This window comes from Notolepis coatsorum (genome assembly GCF_963971535.1).
Source record: "Notolepis coatsorum genome assembly, chromosome: 8".
Classification (NCBI taxonomy): domain Eukaryota; kingdom Metazoa; phylum Chordata; class Actinopteri; order Aulopiformes; family Paralepididae; genus Notolepis; species Notolepis coatsorum.
This window is the reverse complement of record NC_140172.1, coordinates 41,768,845-41,793,069: the sequence shown is the minus strand read 5'-3', so window position 1 is coordinate 41,793,069 and position 24,225 is coordinate 41,768,845. Positions and strand designations below refer to the sequence as shown.

Below are 24,225 nucleotides of genomic sequence, written 5' to 3'. Positions count from 1 at the left end.
AACCAGGCTGGATAAGCTGTCAGGAAGGCCAGCAGCGTGGTTGGGGTGGAGCTGGACTATCTAGCGAGGGTGGCGGAGAGGAGGAGCCTTGCTAAGCTCCAAGCCATCAGGGAAAACCCCACCCACCCACTATACACAGACTTGGCTGACAGGAGGAGCATGTTCAGTGCTAGGCTCACACTACGCAAATGCAGCACTGAACGGCACAGGAAGTCCTTCATTCCAACAGCCATCAGACTATATAATGCATCACTGTGCCTCACTGCATCACTGAGCACAGAGCAGCAGCTCAATAGTGGCAGGAGGCCGCGACTAGCGGCCTCCAGGCTCCACAACAGGGGGCAGCAACGGCTGCCAGACATTGATCTAGGACTTATAGGAACCCAAGGAGGACAATACACTACCTGAAGCATACTGCACCTTGTGACACTGTGAATACTGGAATATATATTTCATTTAGTTAGATTTAAATTATAATTATATTGACCAAATTGTTTACACTGCTTCCCCCATGCTCAGTATATTATTACTGTATTTATTTCTGTATATTTTATTTCATTTCATTTTATTCTATTTTACTCTACTCTTATCCTAGGCAACTTGACTTGATTTGTGTTATTATTCTAATTTGTGACCTGTCCTGTCTAAATGTTTAAATGTTGAGCGATTTGCAGTGTCAAATTTCCCACGGGATAATAAAAGTATTTCTATTCTATTCTATTCTATTCTATTCTACCTGTTTCCATAACCATTTCAATAACAGTAATCCTTGTTCCATGTCATGGTGAGATGATAGCTCTTGTATCAAATTGTCTACATGGTATAATTGGTGATGGTGATGATGATGAGGACGATAACCTTCTGCCATAACCTATGCCTGCTTGCTGGCCTTCCGACCCTTGCCACCAAGCCTCTTCAACTCATTCAGAACACAGCCGCCCGCCTGATCTCAAACCATACCGAAGTCAGCCCATGTCACCCCACCTCTTAGGGACCTGCACTGGCTCCCCATTGCCGCACAAATCCGCTTCAAGGCCCTCGACCTGACATATTGTTCGGCGAAGGGAACGGCTCCCGCCTACCTCAGGTCGATTGTCTCTAACTACACACCCTCAAGACTCCTACGCTCTGCATCTTCTGGCCGCCTCAGACCTACTCATATCCGAGCTCCGGGAGGGTCATCAAAGAGAAGCCGCCTATTCTCGGTCCTTGCCCCACAATGGTGGAACAAACTTCCCACCACAGTTAGGACAGCCGAAATCCGTCCAATCTTTCGCCGTCGACTAAAGACACACTTCTTCAATCAATATCTAAAATGAAAGAAAATAAAGAAATATGAACCTTCTTACTGTCATGCACTCGTCCATGCATATACTAACCTACTGTAGCACTCAACACTTTGATGAACATTGTTACTGAGCTGATAGAGTTGTACCCTTCCTGCTGACTTGTCGTACAAAACTTGTAAGTCGCTTTGGATAAAATGATGACTAAATAATCATCGTTAAAAATAAATGACTACCGGTAAATGTAAAATGTAAATGAATGCCATGCAAAAACATGTTTTATCCCAAAGCTCGTTAATGAAAATGCTTGTATGTCATCCCAAAGAGCCAGATTGAGGACCTAATAATTGAGCCAACATATGAATAATATACACCGTGGCTAACTCAAGAGGACCAACCAATGGGAAAATAAAAGAACATGCTGACAATCATCAACCAGAACATAGAAGTCTGAGCATGAACCTAGAGGAGAAGGAAAACGTGAAATGGCCCACACACACACATGCGTACACACAAACAGACACACGTACACACAGACACAGACTCGCCTTGCCCAGCTGGACCCTTTGGTTTCTCTGTCAAAATTGAACTTATACTTTCAGAGATGTTCAACATTGTATCCAATTCAACTCAGTCATCAACACTGAAAACACTCACAAGGCTGAACAAAAAGAAAAACAAACGGCTATTGGTTCACCTGAAGCACAGAGAGATACATGTCTGTCCAGTTTTACCTTTACTGTTTAACGCCTCATAAGTCAGTGTTATTATAGCCACCCTTTGAATTACAGATTTCAGAATGACCCTCAAATGTGAAGAAAGATGTAACACCACAAAAACTATTGGATTTGAGATGTTTTTCCTCTGTGAAATTGAGAGTTGCTGATGGGTGATGTTAATTATGCTGATGGTGACTATATTTCTACTACTGTAGATTGTTTTGATAATTGATGGTTGCTTTTTATAGTTTCCAGACATTGTAGTCATGTGGCTATTTTCTATGCCTTTCTAACACCTGGCTTGTCTTTGCCATAATGTATCCTATAACAACCAAACTTCTCCATGGAGATCAATTCAGTAGCCTATCTATGAAGTGTTTTTGATACAACTCTTTATTTCATTTTAAAAAGTGTATTTTGAGGCTCTAAATGTTTTATTTGTCTAGATTTCCATTTAAAATATGTTTACATTTAGCTGATGCTTTTATCCAAAGCGACTTACAAGTTGTGTACAAAAGGCCAGCAGGAGGGGTACACAGTAGGGTAAGTGGTATTATTCGTCTAGCAGTGGCGAGCTTGAGTGCTACAGTCTTGAGTGCATAGTAGTATACATACATATTAGCATGGTAGGTAGTAGAATAGGCATAGTAGCATAGTACATAATAGTAAAATATTTAATTTATATTTTTTATTCAGATATTGATTGAAAAGTGTGATTTTAGTGGACGGCGAACATTTGGGTGGGTTTCAGCTGTCCTGACTGGTGGGAAGTTGGTTGGAAGTTGTGGAAGAGTGAGGACACAATAGCTGCTCCGCTTTGATGATCCCCCAGAAGCCCTAATAGGAGTGGGTCTCAGGCAGCCAGAAGATGCAGAACGTAGGGGTCTTGAGGGCGTGTAGGAGATCATTGAAATTGGGAGAAAACATTAGAAAACCCGTTAGAAAGCGGGAGTAAAATACACATTCAAGTTACCATGAAAGATACATGTAAAAAATGCATGGGTTGAGTAATTAATGATGACACGCTTGTTGTCCTCCCTGGCCTGCAGAGAGGCATGCCTGCACACATGCCCACACTTTATAATATATATAATATATAATATTATAGTTATATGGCCCACACACACACAGTGGCTTTGAAGTCAGATGTGGGTGGAATAAGTTGCATGTTCGTATAGTATCTTTGATAACCTTCTGTGATGCAGGAAGGTGCATCATCATTCATACCCCCACACACAATAGGCCTACACACAAACAAGATATGGGAATTTGTTCCTCTCTTTCACACTCACAGATGTAAGGAAATTTGAATTGCAATCTGTTAATTGGCTTAGGGTTGGTGGTGGGATGGGAAAGACTTTGCCAAGTACATTTTACATATACCAGGAATTTTTCCTTTGAATTTAACCCATCGGAACTACTTAGGAGCAGTGCGTCCATGGTCTGGCACCTGGGCACCAGCTTCAGTTCTAATGCCAGTACCTTGGTCAAGGGCAGCAGTATTTACTGTACCTAGCGTGCTTGTCTATTATCATATCTCTCGTGCCATGTGACTTATGCCTTTCACGCACAGAGTGTTGACAGCACAAGGAAGGAAGCCGACTCCTACATCATCACATTTATCTGGTGGAACTAAAGGCATTACTGGGGGTGGACAGATCACCGATAGTGTGTTTATTGATTTATATTGGACCATTATTTCCTGCATGCGAGGCCCTGCTGTGTGGGCATTCATTGATGGGAATGTGTGGCGAGTTCTTTTGTGATGTCAGTGTCATCCTTTCATCACCACACATTCCTATGCAGAGCTGTCTCCCTACACCTACTCAAAAAGTTAGTTTGACAGCGGAACACCTCCAACGTTCTGTAGGAGTGTGTCATTGCCACTCATCTCTTCCGGACTCCATTCAAGGTTTCTACAATACCATTTTCTAAATGTTACTTGTCCTTTCGGATAAGTTATGTTTTTGTAGGTTTTTGCTACCGGGCAGTCCGGTAGAGAGAGAGAGAGAGAGGAGGAATGGGAGATAGACCGGGGAAGACATTCGGCAAAGATCACCGGGTCCGGGAGTCGAACCCGGGTAGGCCGTGTTGCACCGTAGTGCTGTATGCGGTGCGCCGCTCGGGCACACCTACAATACCATTTTCTAAAGACCTTGGCTCCATGCAAGGAATCTGTGAGGATTTACTGGCTCCATTTACAAACGATTTGAAGTGAAACTTTTTTATTTCAAAAATGCATTTAGCTTGAGATTTTTTTACAATCAAGCTGGCTGGCTTTGCCAAAACTGGTGTTAACATGAACAGTTTTTCACAGGCAAAAATGCAATCCGATCTTCAATCATTCTGAATGATGTATACCCAATCACAAACAATTACATAGTCATAGAACATGTCAAATGAAAGTAAGTACATAAATGGTAAATGGCTGCATTTATATAGCGCTTTTATTCAAAGCGTTTTACAATTTGTTCCTCACATTTTACCCATTCACTCACACATTCACACACCAACGGCGGAGGCAACCTTGCAAGGTGCCAACCTGATCAGGAGCAGTTAGGGGTTAAGTGTCTTGCTCAAGGACACTTCGACACACTTCCCAGGAGGAGCAAGATCTCGGGAATCAAACCAGGAACCTCCGGATAATCAGACCCCTCGTAATTTAAGTCTCTCGATCCTCATTCCTTCAGGCAGATGTCATACACACGTTTCCCTGGCCATGCTCCTTCCCTTCATCTAGTCCATATTCTATATGATTCTTCTTTAAAAAGAAAATGTATCGAGTACATGATGAGGGGACCGAGGGGAAATGCCACGTGACACCAGCCTGATGGAATGAGAACTGTGCCACTAGTTAGGCTCCATTCCACATAATCAGTGTTGGGAAGTTACTTTGAAAGCATAATTGTCAGTGTTGGGAAGCTACTTTGAAAGCACAATTGTCAGTGTTGGGAAGCTACTTTGAAGGCATAATTGTCAGTGTTGGGGAAGTTACTTTGAAAGCATAGCTTTTCTGTAGTTCAACTTCTTCCAATGTGAGGTAATTGGTATAGAGCAGTTACCCCGAGGATAAATATTGTTTAATTTAACAACTTGATCAGAACAATGATCTAAAGAATGGACAGGTCAGCTTCGTTGTAAGAGCAGTCTCTTATTATTTATGACATTCGTCTTTCTATTTGAGACACATTTTCTTTTTGTAGTTTAAGTAGTTTACACCTGAATAGATCAAAACTATTTTATTATTTAACATGAAACCAATATGCAACAAATAAAATGTTAATAACATTCATATAAATGTCTATTTTGCCACACGCTGTTACATTTGCTGTCAGCGTTGCCTCCGGCTTGGGCCGGCCGTCATACTGACTCAATTGGCAGTCAGCGGGAGGGGAGTCGATGGGTGGTAGTCTGGTCGTTGTAAACAGCGACTCCTACAGGTCGGTCAGGGCGCCTGCACAGCAAAGTCAGGAAATGGCGGGGGCAGTGTGAGCTTCCCACACGTTACACCTCGACAATGAGAGTCCACGCTGGCAGGTGAAAAGAAGTGACTGGCTGCCTCCACATGTATCGGAGGGGACATATGATGGGCTTCTATCCTCCCTACGACCGGCCCGTGGGGGGCACATGCAAACAACTATCAGGATAGGGGAGGGAGAATTGGCACGAGAGGAAATTGGGATGGGAGAAAAATCACAGAGGAGAAAAAGTAGGTCAAAAGAAAATGTTAAAGGGGAACTTCTGAACTTTTGAGCGTTTAGCATTGTTTCCTAGCTATGTGAACTTATATTAATATGATCTATGTCTCTAATTCTCATATTGGCGCATTCTTCCAATTCTCCTCTCACAATATTCACCCTCACTGAACTGAGTCATTTGAAAATGTGATGATTTGTGATGTCAGAGAGACTCCGCTGCATGATAATGTGGCTGTGTGGCATCAGGTACATGATGAGCTGCACACAGTGGTTAGAGCCCAGGCTCAAAACGGCTCGAGATCTTGAGGTAGAAAAATGCTGTTTTTGAGGACTTGATTAGAAATACAAAACAATGAATTAAAAAAAAATTGAAAATTAGAGGTGTTCCATACTCACAGGAATTGTGTAAAGTACCCAAATAGTGAAAGAAATAGTAAAATAGTTCCCCTTTAATAATTGACAAGAAGATGTGCACCATCGCCCACCCTATAGGCAGATTAATCAGTGGATCACTAATCAGTACATTTATTGCCATAGAAACAATCAATGATGGGACATTTCTCCAGCAATGACAAGGGACTCCAAAAGTAGTTTAATTTCATCAAATGACATGCATACATTTCTGTTGCGTATTACAAAACATCTGAAGGTTTCCCAACGTCTTACATTTACCATCTCCTTATCAACAAGGAGCCTTGTCAAAGTTCAGTTCAATTTGAGGAAGGACCGTCTTCATTAACTGCTACCATAGATATTTCTAGGTCTGGGTGAGTATGTTGTGTTGTATCTGGGTAGGCTCTAGATACTACCATGTGTCTAGGCTTCCTCATCACCACTTCCTGCGAGGCTACTGTCTGTGGAGTCCATTTCCTCTTCCTGCTGCTCTGTGGGCTGTGGTTCCGTTTTGGGGTTGTTGCCCGTCCTCTCGACTAGGTCTGGATCAGCTGTGGAGGCTGTTCTCCCTGGTTCTGAACCTGGTTCTGTGGTGACGGGTGGCTGTACCGGTGGCTCAGTGGAGGTGGCTCCCCCTGCTGGCTCAGTGGAGTTGGCTCCCCCTGCTGGCTCAGTGGAGGTGGCTCCCCCTGCTGGCTCAGTGGAGGTGGCTCCCCCTGCTGGCTCAGTGGAGGTGGCTCCCCCTGCTGGCTCAGTGGAGGTGGCTCCCCCTGCTGGCTCAGTGGAGGTGGCTCCCCCTGCTGGCTCAGTGGAGGTGGCTCCCCCTGGTAGCTCAGTGGAGGTGGCTCCCCCTGGTGGCTCTGTAAGGTTTGCGCTCTGTTCCCCGTCCTTCTTGGCTTCATCAAGGAAAGTAGCCCAGCCCTTCAGCCTCTCCTCGCGCTCTCGCGTCGTCTCATCCACCTGCACACACACACACACACAGAGATAAGTCACTGCATGGTCCACTCACAATACATTTGGAAGCTTAATTTATCCAGGGATGATTTAGCCGAGCATGTATGCTCCTTTTCAAACTCATTCACCTGAGAGTCTAACTCCAGTCCAACCACAGTTTTCTACGGTTAGCCAGTGTGCAGCACCACTGGACCATATAGAGGTCACTTTGCTCAAGGGCACTTCAACAATAGTTGTTCAGGAAGTGGGCTCTTTTAAAAAATGAACATGCCAACATTATGGGAAATGCGCATACGTCTCAGGGCTGTACGTTAACCTTTTTTCTTTTCTTTTTTAACACATAACACTGGTGCTACAGAGGTTGATCGTTTAGTCATCACTTAAACAGGTATGTGACTGGCAAAGGACATGAATGATGCATATGTAGCACTTGTGTCACTAACAGTAACAACTGTTCGCCACGGGCACAGTTCTAGGTTCAAATGAGGCGAGGAGTAATATGCACAATTAAAAGAATAGTAGACCAGAGGCAGAGTTATAACAATAACCGGTGTTTTAATTAAAAGCGCGCTAGCTAAACAGTAATAATACATACAGACGTAAAGTACAAGTAATGCTTTGAAGTATCCCTTTTAGGTTATTTCAGTAAACTCTCCTTTCGGGAGGGTTAGGTCGATATCAAGGCCTAGGTTGATTGGATCAACACATTGGGGTTCGTTCAGACGTCTCTGAGGTTATCATCGGTAACTCTATCAGTTTATCAGGGGATGCAAATACCTTATTAGGTGAATTTGCCCTTTAAACCATCTTTCTTTACAGGAAAACTATCAGTGATTCAGCTATAATCAATATGTCATCTAGAATGTTCTATTATGATAGAACCTTCTAGAACGTTTGTGGTAATGTCATAATTGAACATTCTAGAACATAGAACCTTCTAGAACGTTTGTGGTGCTATGTTCTAGAATGTTCAATTATGACATTACCACAAACGTTCTAGAAGGTTCTATGTTCTAGAATGTTCTATTATGACATCAGTGAGTAAGCATTTATCCTTTACCCGTGTTACCAAGTAAACAAATCGCGGAGATGGCCAGTTAGCCCGCAGCATCCGAGTGCTACTATCATTAGCTCTCAGAATGGTAGCCACTAGCCAGAAGCCTGCAGCATCCTAGTAATACTAACGTTAACTCTCAGAATGGTAGCCAGGAGCCCCGCAGCACCCTAGTACTAGTAACGTTAGTATTGTGTATTCAAAAACGCACCGGACTGCGACGTAACGTTTTACCGTTTATTTGCTTGCTCCACCAGTCCACAACAACACACACTCTCGTTACAACGCTTTACGGTATTTTCTTTTTTTTTGTATTTTATTTTTTTATTATTTTTTAAACAAACACAAACAAACATGACAACACACAATAGGATATACAAATACACATATGCTCCAGCTCGTACCCCCCTCTCCCGGACCCCCCATTGGATAATCCAACCATTATAATTTGTTCCTAACCAGACACTACCATTATATGCTGGCTTTTATTCTCTCCACCACTTCTAACCACATTGCCATTTTGGATTCATTGAGACCCAAAATTCTAGCTGTTGATATTTCTTGATAAATCACATCGAGATATGTAAGAATCCAGACCTTACGGCAAATTTTTTCCGGTTGAAACCATCGTGATGCTATCAGCTTTTTAGCCACTGTGATACCGGATAAAACCAATCTCTTTAGCTGTGGAGGTACTGCATGCTCAAAGACATCATTCAGCAGTAATACAGAGGGGTGTACAGGTATATCCAGAGTTAAGAGATTTGACAATTGCTGGGTCACTTCTTTCCAAAATATCTTAACTGGTGGGCAGTCCCAGTACATGTGCATAAATGTCCCTTCGTCCCCATTTGTACATAAGGAGCATTTGGAGTCTTGTTTAAGACCCATTTTGTTCAGTCTTATAGGAGTTAAGTATGTCCTGTGAATATAGTTAAGATTGATTTGTTGATGGTCCGGGTTCCTTGATGCAAGGCGTACATTTGCCCAGGCTTCTTGCCAGTCAAAGTCTATCTCCAGGTCTGGTATATCCCTCCTCCAGACTGAGTCTAGATGTAGGGTTTCATACGAGGCCGTTAGTAATTGATGATAAAAATCTGAAACAAAACCTCTCGATGTCTCTCTTTCATAGAAGAATTTGTGGTATCTGTGGTGTACAATTGGTATCCTTAATGGAACACCGTGAGCCTTCAAACATGCCAATAACTGTGCGTAAAAATAATATGAGGACTTGGTGAGATAAAAATTTTTGCATATCTCATCAAAACTACAAAAACCCTGTTTGTTGAAAACGTCTCCTAATGTGTGTAATAATGCCTTGCTTTTCCCATCTAGGGAATCTTATAGGTTGTTTTCCAATCAAGAGTGCATTGTTATTGAATAAGGGAGTATGATTATGCCATTTATGTGGGATAGAGTATTTTTTTTGTGTTTCACACCATATCCGGATTGCATGAGTGATTATGGGGCCAAATTTCCGTTTGCATTGCTTAATTGATAATTTGGTGTACACTATGTCCTTCAGCCTATGTGGAGCTACTATATTTTCTTCTAAATTTCTCCAGGATACTGATGCTTGGGGATCAAACCATGTTGTCAGTGGTCTTAAAGTGTATGCCTTAAAATAGTGGTGGAAATCTGGAAATGCCATACCACCGTCTGCTTTGTTTCTCTGTGCGGTGGATCTTTTTATACGTGGTGGTTTGTTATTCCAAATAAATTTGTATGTGGAGGAGTGTAATTCTTTCCAGTAACCCTTTGGAGGGGGTAACGGTAGCATTGAGCTGAAGAAGTTGATTCTAGGTAGGACGTCCATCTTAATTATTGATATCCGTGCTTGTACTGAGTTTTTAAGTTTTGACCACCTGACAAGGTCGTATTTGATTTTGTTTTGGATTTTTATGTAATTGTGCTTCACCGTTTGGCTTATGGTAGGGAATATTTCAACTCCCAAACATCTAAAGTGTTTTACCATCGGTATCTCTTCTGGGAGGGTTATATTTCTTTTTGCAGGGGCGTTAAGTGGGAGGAAGGCCGACTTCGGCCAATTTATCCTAAATCCCGATAAATCTCCAAAGTCCTCAATCAACTTGAGAAGATGAGGCAGTGCGGTGTTGGGGTTTTGCATGAACAGTATTACGTCGTCCGCATATAAACTAATTTTGTGTTGTGTGCCCTTGATTACGATTGGTTCTATGGATTGGGATTGTCTTATATATTGTGCTAAAGGCTCTAATGATAGATCGAATAGTCCGGGACTAAGGGGGCAACCCTGTCTGGAAGACCGTGATACTGGAAAGATTTCGGAGGTGATTGTACCTGTTGTAATCATGGCCGATGGGTCTTTGTATAATACTTTAATCATATCAATGAATCCTTTTCCTAACCCCATCCTTTCTAATACTGCCCATAGATACGACCATTCCAACCTGTCAAAAGCTTTCATTGCATCCAGGGACAGCATCGCCTTAGGTGTGTTGTCTTCCTTGTTAGCATCTAGTACGTGTAGTAATCGTCTTATGTTATCAGTGATCAGGCGGCCTCTTATGAAGCCTGTTTGGTCCGGATGAATTAAAGACGTCATATGCTTTTGTAGTCTGATGGCTAATACCTTAGAGTACAGTTTGATATCGGTTCCGAGGAGGCTTAAAGGTCTGTAACTACCGCACTCGGTGGGGTCTGTCTTTTTTGAGGAGGACTGTTATGAGTGCAATATTGTCATTCTTATGGAAGTTCCCCTCCTTGACTGAGTATAAAATCATATTTAGTAATAAGGGTCCAATTATGTCCCAACAAGAGAGGTACATTTCTGGTGGGATACCGTCTCTTCCAGGGGCCCTTCCACTTTGCATTTCAGATATGGCCTCCCTAAGTTCATCTAGTGTGATCGGTGTTTCTAACTGTTTAGCGTCATCCTCTGAAAGTTTAGGGAGGTTAATTTGATTAAGATATGTGTCCATTTTGTTTTGATCGAAGGTCGTTTCTGATTTGTATAAGTTGGAGTAAAATTCTTTGAATGTCGTGTTTATTTCTTTGGGTTCTGTAACAAGTCCTTGTTGTGCTCTAATGGTAGTTATATCTGCAAATTTTGCGTTGACTCTTAGTCGCATGGCTAATAGGTGACTTGGTTTGGAACCTTGGGAGTACTGCTGTTGTCTTGTGCTACGTATTTGCAATTCAGATTGTTGTCTGTATATGGCGTTAATCTCTTTTTTTAGTATATCGGCTTGATTTTCCAGTTGAACCGAGTTGTTGTATTGCAAAGAATTAAATAATGTTGAGTAAAGTGTTTCCAGTTCAGCCAGTTTTGAGCATCGATTCTTGCGTATTTGGGAGGAAAAGCTATCAGTGAAATCCTTGATCATTCCCTTTGTCGACATCCATAATATTCTGGGGTCCTGCACCGAATTCGCATTTATCCGTAGGAATACCGTAAGAGCTTCTTTGATTTGTGTAATGAATTCCTTGTTATTAAGCAGCATCGTGTTAAATCGCCATCTTGGGGCTCGGGATGATAGTATACCAAATGTTCCTTTTAAGAGTAAATAACAGTGATCAGACAATGCATTGGGTATCATTTCCACATCGTAGTTATCAAATAGTCTCGGGGTTGTGAAAACGTAATCTATTCTGGATAATGTATTATGTCTCGCAGATCGACAAGAGTACTTCCGGGTCATGGGGTTGAGTGATCGCCATAAGTCATTTACACCTGTAATCTTCGACCAATCCTTTAATGCATTAGATGCATTTTTTTGTTCATTGGAAAAGGAGGGGTTTGATTTGTCCATCCTTGGGTTCCAAATGGCATTAAAATCCGCACCGATTATAAATGAGTATTCGGGAAGGTCTAACATTGCTCTGGTAAGTGTAGTGAAGAAACTAACTTCGTATAAATTTGGGGCGTATACCGCTACCAACGCTATTTTTCTGTTCTTGTGTAAAATCTTAGCTATAGTTATCCGACCATCTGCATCAGACCATACTCCCTTCAATTCAATATTCAACTTCAGTCTAACGACTATGGCTTTACGGTATTTTCACAGCACTGTCGCAACATTACCGTAAAGCGTGACCACCGTTGTGATACACATACACAACAGTTAGCTCTCAGAACAGCCAGTTAGCCCGCAGCACCAGGCAGCAAGTGTCTCGACTTTCATTTAATTTCCAGTGAAGCGGGGTTTCCCCTCCTCCTCCTGTGTGTATAGCGTATGGTGTATGGTAACTCAGTGGGGAAAGTGATTAAACAGCTCTGCACTCGGGAGATGTGGCGCGACAATGAGAAGCATTCTGTACTTCTGTATGACAACAATGTATGCCTTTCAAATGTTAAATGATAAATGATTAAGCGTGGCGCGATGTGAAAGGCAGTGGGGCAAGTGATTAAACAGCTCTGCAATTGCTGCTGCGGCGTTGAAGTGGGGAAGCGGCAGTGAAACACAGCAGCCTCGGCGTTTTGCCGCGGGGCGTGGCCGCGGCGTGTTACGTGGCCGTCACGGCCAATCAGGGCAACCCCGGAAATAGAATCCGTTGCGGAAGCGGTACACGCGGCCTGCCCTGCTTCTAAGTTCAGTGGCCTGACTGCAAAAAAAAAAAAAAAATATAATTTTTTAGCTTTTTTGGAAATGTTTTCAAGTACCACCAGCAGTACCACCAAGTACCACTAGTGGTACGCGTACCACAGTTTGAGAACCACTGGTGTAGACAACCAGCTCTGCTCCACTAGTGAGGACTGGTCTCGCCCTCTGCTGGTGCATGTGTGCAGTGCACTACAACCAACCACCGTTAAAACTCCGTTTCACTGTAATATAAACTGAAATGGATCTGTGATTTTGACGTATTGGTTTTCAATACCGTCGGGATTTCTAAATACCTTGGTATACCGTAATACCATCATACCGCCCAAGCCTAGTCTGGACTGCTCCGGGATGCTGGTTGAGACTTGCAGGTTTCAGTCTGTTGGTTAGTCCCGTCCGTCTGGTCAGTGCTGCTGGTTCGGATGTCGAGGAGAAGAGAGGGATGGCTTCTTCTTCTTTTCTTCTTTTGAATTTCCGGCAGTGTAGACGCATCGTGGCGTATTACTGCCCTCCTCAGTTCTTATACTACGCTAGTAGTATGGTTTCTTCTTCTTCTTATTTGAATTTCCGGCAGAGTAGACGCATCGTGGCGTATTACTGCCCTCCGCAATTCTTTTTATGGGCTCTTCTTCTTCTCCTTCTTCTCCTTCTTCACCTTCTTTTTCTTCTTCTACTGGACCCCGTCATCAACTACATTGTCCATTGGAGTGCAGCTACTGCTGCTACTTCCTGCCTGAGCCCCCCTCCGCGGGACCCTCCTTGCCCCCTGCTATCTTATCCTGGGCTGCTTTGTCCCTCGCAGCCTTGTCCCTCGCAGCCCCCTCAGCCAATTCACTATACACCTCCTTCCAGTCCAGACCTTCCAATCCCAGATGTTGAACCGCTATCCTAACAATCATCTTCACCATCTCTGTTCTACCCTTAGCCTCTGCCATACCAGTAACTACCCCTGCCACGAAGGCCACAATACCTAATTTCTCCTCCCTTCCCCTCTCTCTTTCCACCTGCTCTACCCTCACTGCCAAATGCCCTCCTTCAACCCCCTGCACCCTTTCTTGGCTACCCTGTCCTGCCCTGCTAACCGCCCCAGCATACGTCAACTTACCCTCCCTTCTCTCTCTCCGATCCGCGACCTCCTTCATCATCACCTCGCACCCCCTAAACGCTACACTATGCTCCCCACCACAACTACAGCACTTCGGCTTCACTCCCTCTCCACAATTCCCATATTCATGTTCCCCGCCACACCTAGCGCACCTCAGCCCCTTCCTACACGTGGTAGCTATATGGCCAAACTCCTGGCACCTATAGCACCTAAGAGGATTATGAACAAATTCCCTAACCCTATACATCCTACGCCCTACAAACACCTCCCTAGGAACAACCCCACCCTCAAACGTAATCACTACCGTCCCCGTCAATGCCCTCTCTGCTCCCCTCTTCATCCTTTCTGCACTCTTAACTATGCCATTACGCCCGTTCTCCATTAGCTCTTCCACCAGCTGCTCTACTGTAACCTCGACCGGTACCCCAGCTATCACCCCCTTATATCCCCCCCCCCTCTTCTCCCCTACTCTCGCCACCTTACTTATACCCACCCCCCCAATGCTCCGCATCTTCCTAGCCACCTCCACCTGCCCCTCACTACCACACCCTACGGCCAGATTCCCATCCCACAAAACTCTCGCGTACTTTACCTCCCCTAATTGCTCGGCAATGAGTTTGGGCCACTCGAGCCTACCTACTTTCCTCTCACCCCTCTCCCCCTCAAGCCTGACCACTATATGGATCACTTCCGCTTTTGCCACATCTTTTCCAGCACCCTCATCTCCCGGCCCACTTGAGCTATCGTCCCCCACTTTCTTCCTCTTCCCCCCTTCTCCCCCACTCTCCTCCCCCCTACTCTCACCCGACCCCTTACCCTTGCCATCCCCATCACTGTCGTCCCTCTCCGTCTGCTTCTTCCTCTTCTTCCCCACCGTTTCCCACACCTCCTTCTCCATCTCTTCTTTCTCCCTCTCCTCCCCACTGTACTCCATTCCGTCATCGCTATCTTCCTCGCCCTTCCCACCCCATTTACTTCCATCACACCATTTACTTCCATCACCATCCTCCCAATACCCTGGACAGCCGCTCACAGGCCGGGGCCACCAATCGCGAGGTCTTCCCTGTTTCCGATCCTCCATATCTACTCCGTTCGCCTCCCACCACCGACTACTACCCCTACACATGTCTTCGTTGCACAGCTCCGGCGGACGCAGACGCCGCCACTCTGCGCACCTCTCAAAATCCATCTTTCCACAGCTTTTCACAACATCCAAGATGTTCCGGAACGTTATATTATGACATCATACGGTGACATCACAAAGGTTCCAGAATCTTCTATCATGATACGCTGGTCTAGAATTAACTATTTATGTCCCTCTGATAGTTATGAATCTGAACCCTGGGTTACATTTACATTTAGTCATTTAGCTGACGCTTTTATCCAAATCGACTTACAAGTTCTGTACGACAAGTCATCAGGAAGGGTACATTCTCCCCTTCTATCCTAATGCACGTCCCTGTGCATATTATCCCAGGACTACATTATCACAATCCTATGGGGTTCTGGGGAGTCTGAGTCATCTAAAGAGTCTGCGATTACTGAGCTTAGACTCTGTAATATTGACTGGATTATCGTCACTAGTGGGTTTCTTAGTCGGTGATAAGTCAGGGTTTTTGGAGGTTCTCTATGTCTTGTCGACCTTCTTGGCTGTTTATCTATGACCCCTCTTTCGTTTTCTTTTTCCACCTCGTCGTGGACATTCTCCTGTCCATCTGGTTCGGTCTCCAGTTCATTCATGTTAGTATTGTTCTCCTCTGAACTCATAACTGGTAAGGTCTTGTCAGGTAGGTTGTCCTCTTCCTGATCCATGTCAGGTAAGTGATTTTCCCGATCCGCTGTATCTGGGTCAGGTAAACTGCCTTCAGTAGGTCTCACTGCGGATGGGATAGTCTTGTTCAGTGTCATCGGGTCATCAGTTGTCCCTGGAGCTCCATCAGGAAGAATGACTGCGTCTGAGGGGTCTTGCTCGACAGTGGACACTGGAAAGGGTCGTGTTTCCACCACTAGACCTCCATGGTCATAGTGATAAGGGAGATCAAGATAGTCATCATCTGGGTCTTCTCCCTCCGATTCATTCGAGCTTTCTTCTCTTGGGCTCTGTCGAGTTCTTGGTCGCTTAGGTTTGTCTTTTACAGTAGGTCCATCTTCCACAGGGGTAGTAGGAAGGAAGCCGCAAGGTAGCAGTAGGTCGCGGTGGAGCGTTCGTAGTGGACCATCTCTGGTTTCAGGTCTCACTACTGTTGTAATGTCAGCCTTATATATATATCTAGGATTAATATGGAGGCAGTATCTATATTCCCCCACTAGAGGGAGCTATTGCTCAAGGGATATTATTTTGTGACTACAGATATATACGGGAGGTATTCTCCGTATCCGGTGCCTGCGTTCTTACCTGTATGACTAACGTGCGCAGAGTGTAAGACGCACCTGTATTGTACAACTTTCCATTGCTCCAGTTACCCACTAAACTACTCAACCAAAGGGATCACAAGCGTGTCGTGTGGCTTACTTATTATTAGAGGTTACCACATATTTTTGGCGACGAGGATAAACTGGATTGGCGACGTGTCATCCCGGTTGCTTTTGTTTGTTGTTAGCGTGAGGCTAAAGCTATAGCTGGACGGCTAACGTATGAGCGACGCCGGCAGTGGTACTGAAGGAGCATCGCTCGGGGACGGGAGAGCATCGGAAGAAGGAGACGAGCCGAGTGTGGAAGAGGAGCCTCGCGCTCAGATGGCGATAGACGTTTGGGACTATCAGTGAGTTCGTGGAAGCGAATGAGGACTGGACAGAGTACGAGGAAAGGTTGGGACATTTTTTCAATGCAAATGGAATTACTGATGTGGCGAAAATGCGCTCTATTCTCCTGAGTGTGTGTGGGGCTAAGACTTATAAGCTAATAAGGAATTTAGCTACACCACTGAAACCGGGGGAAATTCCATATGAAGACTTAGTCAAGCTTGTGGGGAACCACCACAACCCAAGACCCTCTGTGATAGTACAACGTTTCAAATTCCACAGTCTGTTCAGGAAGCAAGGTCAGTCTGTAGCCAACTTTGTAGCTGAGCTACGCCAACTGTCGGAACATTGTGAATTCGGGGCAGTGTTGGATGATATGCTCCGTGACAGATTAGTTTGCAGCATTAATAATGACCCCATACAGCGCCGCCTGCTGGGGGAAGCCCCGCCGCTGACTTTTAAAAAAGCCCTGGAAGCGTGCCAAGTGTGTGTTCCTGGCACCGAGCGTGACCTACCTGGGACACAGGATCACAGCACAGGGGCTCAGCCCTTTGGAAGACAAGGTGAGAGCCATAAAGGAGGCTCCGAGCCCAAAGAGTGTCCATGAACTGAGATCGTTTTTGAGCATGGTGAATTATTATGGCAAATTTCTGCCGGATTTATCAAATGTTTTGTCCCCGCTGTACAAGCTACTGCACCTTGACACTAAGTGGGAGTGGAGTGGAGAGCAGCAGAGAGCTTTTAAGGAAGTGAAAGAGCTGCTCCAGTCTGCAAAGCTGCTCGTTCACTACGACCCAGACAAAGAGATCATCGTCTCGAGTGATGCCTCGCCTTATGGAGTCGGAGCTGTGCTCTCACACATCATGGAGGATGGAGATGAGAAGCCTGTTGTTTTTGCTTCACGTACCCTAACAGCAGCGGAGAAGGGGTACTCAGTTAGATAAAGAGGGTCTAGCTGTTGTTTTTGCTGTGAAGCGTTTCCATAAATACCTATATGGACGGGCATTCACTATCACAACACTCTCAGCCTACCAGTACACTATAGTGTTCAAAGCGGGCAAGGATAACGCAAATGCTGACGCACTGAGTCGACTGCCGTTACCAGAGACACCCGCCACTACATATGTGCCTCCAGAGACTGTGTTTTCATTGGAGAGGCTAGCAGAGACACCTATCAAAGCGACACAGATTAAGCAGTGGACAGAGAGGGACCCGGTCCTGTCTCGGGTCAAGACTTCCTTTTGCAAGGTTGGCCCAGTGTCGTGGAGGGAGAGGAACTGAGGCCGTATGCTAAATGCAAAACAGAACTGAGCCTGCAGGACGGCTGCATCTTCTGGGGGTCGAGGGTCATCGTACCGCCCCCAGGACGGTCACAAGTTGTGGAGGAGATACATGAGACTCATCCAGGAGTCTCCCGGATGAAAAGCCTAGCGAGATCATACGTCTGGTGGCCAAGAATGGACGATGATCTGGAGAGCAAGGTAAAATCATGCACACAGTGTCAGACTAATCAGAACAATCCACCGCCTGCTCCGTTGCACCCATGGGAGTGGCCAGACCGCCCCTGGTCTAGGCTGCATGTAGACTTTGCAGGACCCTTTATGGGACAGATGTTTCTGATCATGGTAGACGCACACTCAAAATGGATAGAAGCCCATATCATGAACAATATCACAGCCCCCACAACCATAGACCAACTCAGACAAGTCTTCGCAGTCCATGGGTTGCCAGACACCCTGGTCTCGGATAATGGCCCAACATTCACCAGTGAGCTGTTTAGTGAATTTATGCACCAGAATGGCATTAATCACATTAGGACGGCGCCGTTCCACCCAGCCTCAAATGGTTTGGCTGAGCGGGCTGTTCAGACAGTGAAAGAGGGGTTAAAGAGGATGACAGGAGACTCTCTAAACACTAGACTTTCACGTTTCCTGTTTACCTATCGCCTCACGCCTCAAACGACAACGGGGCGCACGCCAGCAGAGATGCTGATGGGGCGTAGGCCCAAGGCGAGATTGGACTTGCTGCGTCCAGACATGAAGGCGGAAGTACAGAGGAAGCAGGAGAAGCAGAAGGAGCGTCATGATCAGCACGCAAAAGAGAGACAATTAGAACCTGAGGACAAGGTCTATGTGAGGAATTTCAGTACCATCAACAAGCAACAGTGGCTGCCTGGCGTTATTCTGAAACAGAGTGGCCCAGTTTCCTATGTCATTCAACTGACTGATGGACGTGTTTTCCGTAGACACCAGGACCATGTACGCCTACGCCACGCCTTCCAAGCTATGGAACCAGCTTCCCCTGGAGATCCGATCTGCCCCCTCGCTGGAGACATTTAAGGCCCGTCTAAAAACCCACTTCTATTCCCTGGCCTTCAATAAACCCTGATTCTCCCACACCCTAACTCACACACTCCCATGTAATTTTATCCTGCCCCCTCCCTCTTGTATCTCTTCTTATGCTCCTCTGTCCCCTGTGTGCTCCTGTACTTTGTGTTCCCCTATCCGTGTGTTGTCCTACTGTCCTATTCTCTGAATGTACTGTCTTGTCCTGCTGTGCCTTTTTGTATTTTTGTATTTTATATTAGGACATTGATTTTAAGCTTTGATTGTACAGCACTTTGGTTGGCTCTTGTGCTTTTAAATGTGCTATATAAATAAATTACTTGACTTGACGACACCAGTTCAGAGACTGATCGCACCACGGTGGATACCTGTGGGGAACAGACTATGGGAGAATGTTGTTTGCCAGTGACTACTGTACCAGTGACAGATTCCCCAGGAGAGGTGTCTGTGTCCCCAAGTAGAGTTGACACTCAGACCCCTCTCATGCTCTCAACACCAGAGCCACCCAAACCTCAGTCACCTGTGGTGTGTTTGAGGTCACCAGCGTGATCACAGACCTCCCGACAGACTGAACATTTAACGAGACAGTTATGAGTGTAATGACTGTTGGTAATATGTTTTCCAAGTGCCTTATTTGGTAAGCTGTTGCTAAGTCCTTTATTTGGTATATATATTTTTGGAAAGTGTACAGACACTTAGTATTATTTTTGTATTACATGGACATTGGGTAATGTTGAAATGTAAAGGGGGAGGGGTGTTGTAATGTCAGCCTTATATATATATCTAGGATTAATATGGAGGCAGTATCTATATTCCCCCACTAGAGGGAGCTATTGCTCAAGGGATATTATTTTGTGACTACAGATATATACGGGAGGTATTCTCCGTATCCGGTATCCGGTGCCTGCGTTCTTACCTGTATGACTAACGTGCACAGAGTGTAAGACGCACCTGTATTGTACAACTTTCCATTGCTCCCGTTACCCACTAAACTACTCAACCAAAGGGATCACAAGCGTGTCGTGTGGCTTACTTATTATTAGAGGTTACCACAACTACATAGACTGGGACATTTCCAGTGTGTTTCACTACAATATAGATATCTGCTTCCCACCGGTCTGCTAGCTTGTGCTTTCCTCTGATGCGGACGTTCCTGACGAGAACCCTGTCACCTTCCTGCAGGGTAGACTCAACAACTCGTTTGTCGAATCTTGCTTTGTTGCGGTCCGCCGTCTTCTGTGCATTTTCTGTAGCTACTCTGTAACTTGCTTCAAGGTGGGATCTCAGACTGCGGACGTACTGCGAGTGTGAGCCTGGCTGGTAGTTGACAGGTAAATTGAAGGCTGTCCACAGGCAATCTTGGCTGTCGCCCGAACATCAGTTCATACGGGGTGAATCCAGTAGTGTCGTTCTTAGTACAGTTGTAGGCGTGTACTAGAGGTTTGACGTAGTCTCGCCAATGGCTCTTCTTCTGATTCTCCAGGGTGCCCAGCATATTAAGCAGGGTCCTGTTGAAGCGTTCTACTGGGTTTCCCCTTGGATGGTACGGGGTAGTTTGTATCTTTTTGATGCCGGCTAGCTCACACAGCTCGCTAATTGTGCTGGATTGGAAATCCGCACCTTGGTCGCTGTGGAGCTTCTCCGGGATACCATAGTGGACAATGAAGTTGTCCCACAGGCATTTAGCGACTGTCCGCGCTTTTTGATTTGCGGTAGGGATCGCTACTGCGTATTTCGTAAAGTGGTCCGTAATGACCAAGATGGCTTTTGTGTTACTGGAGTCTGGTTCCAGGCTGAGAAAGTCCATGCACAGCAACTCAAGTGGTCGTGTGGCTGTGATGTTCACCAACGGGGCAGCTCTCTCTTGTGGAACCTTACGCCGTACACATCGGCTGCAGGTCCTGATCTTTGTCTCTACTTTAGCTGATATTTTGGGCCAATAGAATCGCTTTCGGACAAGGTCTAGGGTTCGGTCCACGCCCATGTGGCCCATGTCATCGTGAAGGCTCTTTAAGACCATAGGTCTCAGGTCTTCCGGCAGCACAAGTTGATGGTGGGTCTGTGCGCCTTCTTGTCTCTTCCTGTACAGGACTCTGTCCAATACTTCTAACCGATTCCACTCTCTTAGTAGAAGGTAAAGTTCTGGGATTTCCTTTCCGAGTGTCGGTGGAGGTTTCTCCCCTGACTCCACTAGCTGTAGTACTTGGCGGATACAGGTGTCGGCTCTTTGCTTTTCTCTCATTTCGGCTGGAGTTATCAGCGGAACGACGGGTAGGCCACCCAGCTGATCTTCTCCTTGGAAGCTGTCTGGGATTGCACTTGGGTGGAGGGCAAGTGATACCACCGATGCAAGGCTGGATGGTGTCTCTTTAGAGCCGTTGTCGATCACTTCACAAACTAAGTGTCTGTCGCAGATGGCTCTAATGATGTCTTCACTCATGTTTGTGTGCTCTGGTTCCGGGAGGTGTCTTTTCGCAAACTTGTATTCTTTCCATCTCTTTTATCGATATTGGGTCATCAGCTGGTCTGCTGTGTGGTCGCCGGGACAGCCCATCAGCGTCTTGATTCTGTTTCCCAGCTCTGTATTGCAGCTGGAAATCGAAGGTAGATAGATCGGATAACCATCTGTAGCTTGCGGCATCAAGCTTAGCAGTGGTAAGGACATATGTCAGTGGGTTGCTATCAGTGACAGCGAGAAATGGTCTTCCGTAGAGGTAATCCTGGAACTTCAGTTACCGACCATTTTAAGGCGAGGAACTCCAATTTATGGGCAGGATACCTGGTTTCACATCTTGACAATCCGCGGCTTGCATAAGCGATGACACGCTTCTGTCCTTGCTGCTCCTGGTAGAGGGCGGCGCCGAGACCTAGTGAGCTTGCATCTGTATGTAGGACTGTTCCGGGTCGGCGAAACCGAGAACAGGGGTAGTTGTCAGCTTTTCTATGATAGCGTCGAAAGCTGTCTGGCAAGCGGGGGTCCATCTGTCATTGAAGGGAGCTTTAGGGTCGTAATACTTCTCGGTGGTCACTAGCTTTTCCATGCTTCTTCATTGGAGGGTATCCGGCAGTAAGTGCGTTGAGGGGTTTCACTATCTTTGAATAGTCTTTGACGAATTTACGGTAGTAACCGCAGAATCCTAGAAAGCTTGGTTGGCTTTGGCCAGGTTTTGAGTGCGGTTGTCTTTTCTGGGTCCGTTTCGACTCCTTTCTCAGACACTATGTGGCCTAGATACCTTACGGAGGTCTGGAAGAATTTGCACTTTTCGGGTGATAGTTTTAGCCCATACTCTTTCAGCTGGCTCAGGACTCGCATGCGTCTCTCCTCGTGTTCCTCTAGCGTTGAAGAGAAAACGATCAGATCGTCCAGGAAGACGAGGGTTTGCTTCAAGTTCAGTTCTCCCACGCACCGCTCCATAAGCCTCTGGAACGTGCCTGGTGCATTTGTTATTCCTTGAGGCATTCTATTGAACTCAAATAATCCCAGCGGGCAGACAAATGCTGTCTTGTGCTTGTCCTTTTCTTCCATTTCGATCTGGTAATAACCAGATTTGAGATCTAGCACCGAGAACCATTTGGATCCAGTCAGTGCTGAAAAGGAATCCTCCAGGTTGGGCAGGGCGTATGAGTCCTTTACTGTTTGGAGGTTCAGTTTCCTGTAGTCTATGCATAGCCTGACATTGCCGTTCTTCTTCCTGACGACTACAATTGGCGACGAGAAGGGTGATTCAGATTCTCGGATGACTCCAGTGTCGAGGAGCTGTTGAATGTGGGAGCGCACAGCTTCTATATCTTGAGGGTGTATAGGTCTCGCCCGTTGTTTGAATGGTGTCTTGTCATTGAGATTTATGTGATGCTTTATCTTGTCAGTGCATCCGAAGTCGAGATCGTGGTGTGCGTAAACTTCTTGCATGGAGTTCAGCCTTTCAGTTATCTTCTCTTTCCACTCTTGGGGTACTGGAGTCTCCAAAGTCAAACTTGAGCTTTGATTTTTGGTTAGGGTCTGTCGATAGTTCTGCGTCAAGTGTCTTGAGCGACCGGACACTCATGACTGCATGTATCTCGGCTATCACAACCATCGGGGACAGGGTGATATCATGGTCGGACTCGTTCTTGAGGATGACTGGTATACAATGTGGCAGTTTTCGTGGTAGCTCTGCTAAGCCATCTGATACCAGGATTCCACCTGGCAAGGCCGTTGACCATGGGGACTCTATCATCACCCATCTTCCTGCGTGGGTTGCTCTGCAACTCACGAATCCCTCGAGGACTTTGGTCTGACCTGGAGCGATAGTTTCAGGGTCTTTGCTATGTAGTTTCACTTCGCCCAGGCTGGAATCTGCTGACTGTTTATGTCTGGCTTCAAGGGTTCTCAAGACTACCTGGTAGCCGTAGGGCAGGGATTGGTAGTTCTGAGATGTGGTATCTGCGCACTGCTGGTACAGGATATCTAGGGCGTTTGTGCCCATCAGCACTGATGACAGAGAAGCGCTCATATCAGGCACAATCAGCGCTAGGGTGGGCGCTTCGATGGCTACTCCGAACATGCTCTTTGGAAACTTGATTGTAGTTTCGACGTAGCCGAGGTAGGGAATTTCCTGACCGTTGGCTCCTTCCACTTCAAGCAGGTCGTATAAGGAGTGGATGGGTAGGTGAGACATGTTCTTTTGATAGAAGGAATTCGGGATCGTTGTTACTTGGGAGCCTGTATCGAGTAAGCAGCTGCACTCTTTACCTTCCAGGATTACTTGTGCAGTGCATTTAGCTCCAACCAGTCCTTTAGGTATGGCTGCCACTTTGGCATTAGAGGCCGAGGTGCGCCACTTCCGTCTGGGACATCCCTCTCGTACCCCAGTTCCTGCCTGTCCCTCAGCAGCAACTGTCTTTAGTTTAAATCAGACTGGTAGGCTCTACTTTCAGCGTCCCAGGCATGCTGTTTTTCGTCTAGTAACTTCTTTTTCAAGACCACCAGAGAGGGGTTCGGTTCGCTCTCGCAGTGGGGTCTCATGTGTCCATCTTCTCCACATCTGAAGCAATACCAGGGTCTGGGTCTATTGCTTGTGTAGTTCTTTGGGTTTGGAGTCTCTGACTTTTGGGACTTGGGAGTACCTCCGTTAGTCGTCGGTTTAACTGATGCCGGGGCTTCTTGCTCGAGAGCTGGCCTCGCTTGTCTGTTCTGGTTGTCCATCATTCTCGTGAGCTTTGTCTGTAGGTCTGCAACTAGAGCCTCTAAACGTTAGACTTTGGAGCTGGTGTCCGGAATCGGCTTTGAAGCGCATTCCTCTTCACTTTGGTTCCAGCTGCCCTGGGAGTTACTCGATACCCTTGGTTTCGAAACGTTCAGGCACTGTC

At 45.9% G+C, this 24,225-nt stretch overlaps 1 protein-coding gene across 1 annotated transcript in view; it reads right to left on the bottom strand.

Moving 5' to 3' along the window:
• Window positions 1-6,272: 6,272 nt before the first annotated feature.
• Window positions 6,273-24,225, bottom strand: part of htatsf1 (HIV-1 Tat specific factor 1) — a 40,049-nt gene continuing 22,096 nt past the window's right edge. The window contains exon 10 of the mRNA XM_084320080.1: window positions 6,273-7,056. Within this exon, the coding sequence (XP_084176206.1) occupies window positions 6,520-7,056 (537 nt within the window). The 3' untranslated portion in view covers window positions 6,273-6,519. The remainder of the gene's footprint in view (window positions 7,057-24,225) is intronic.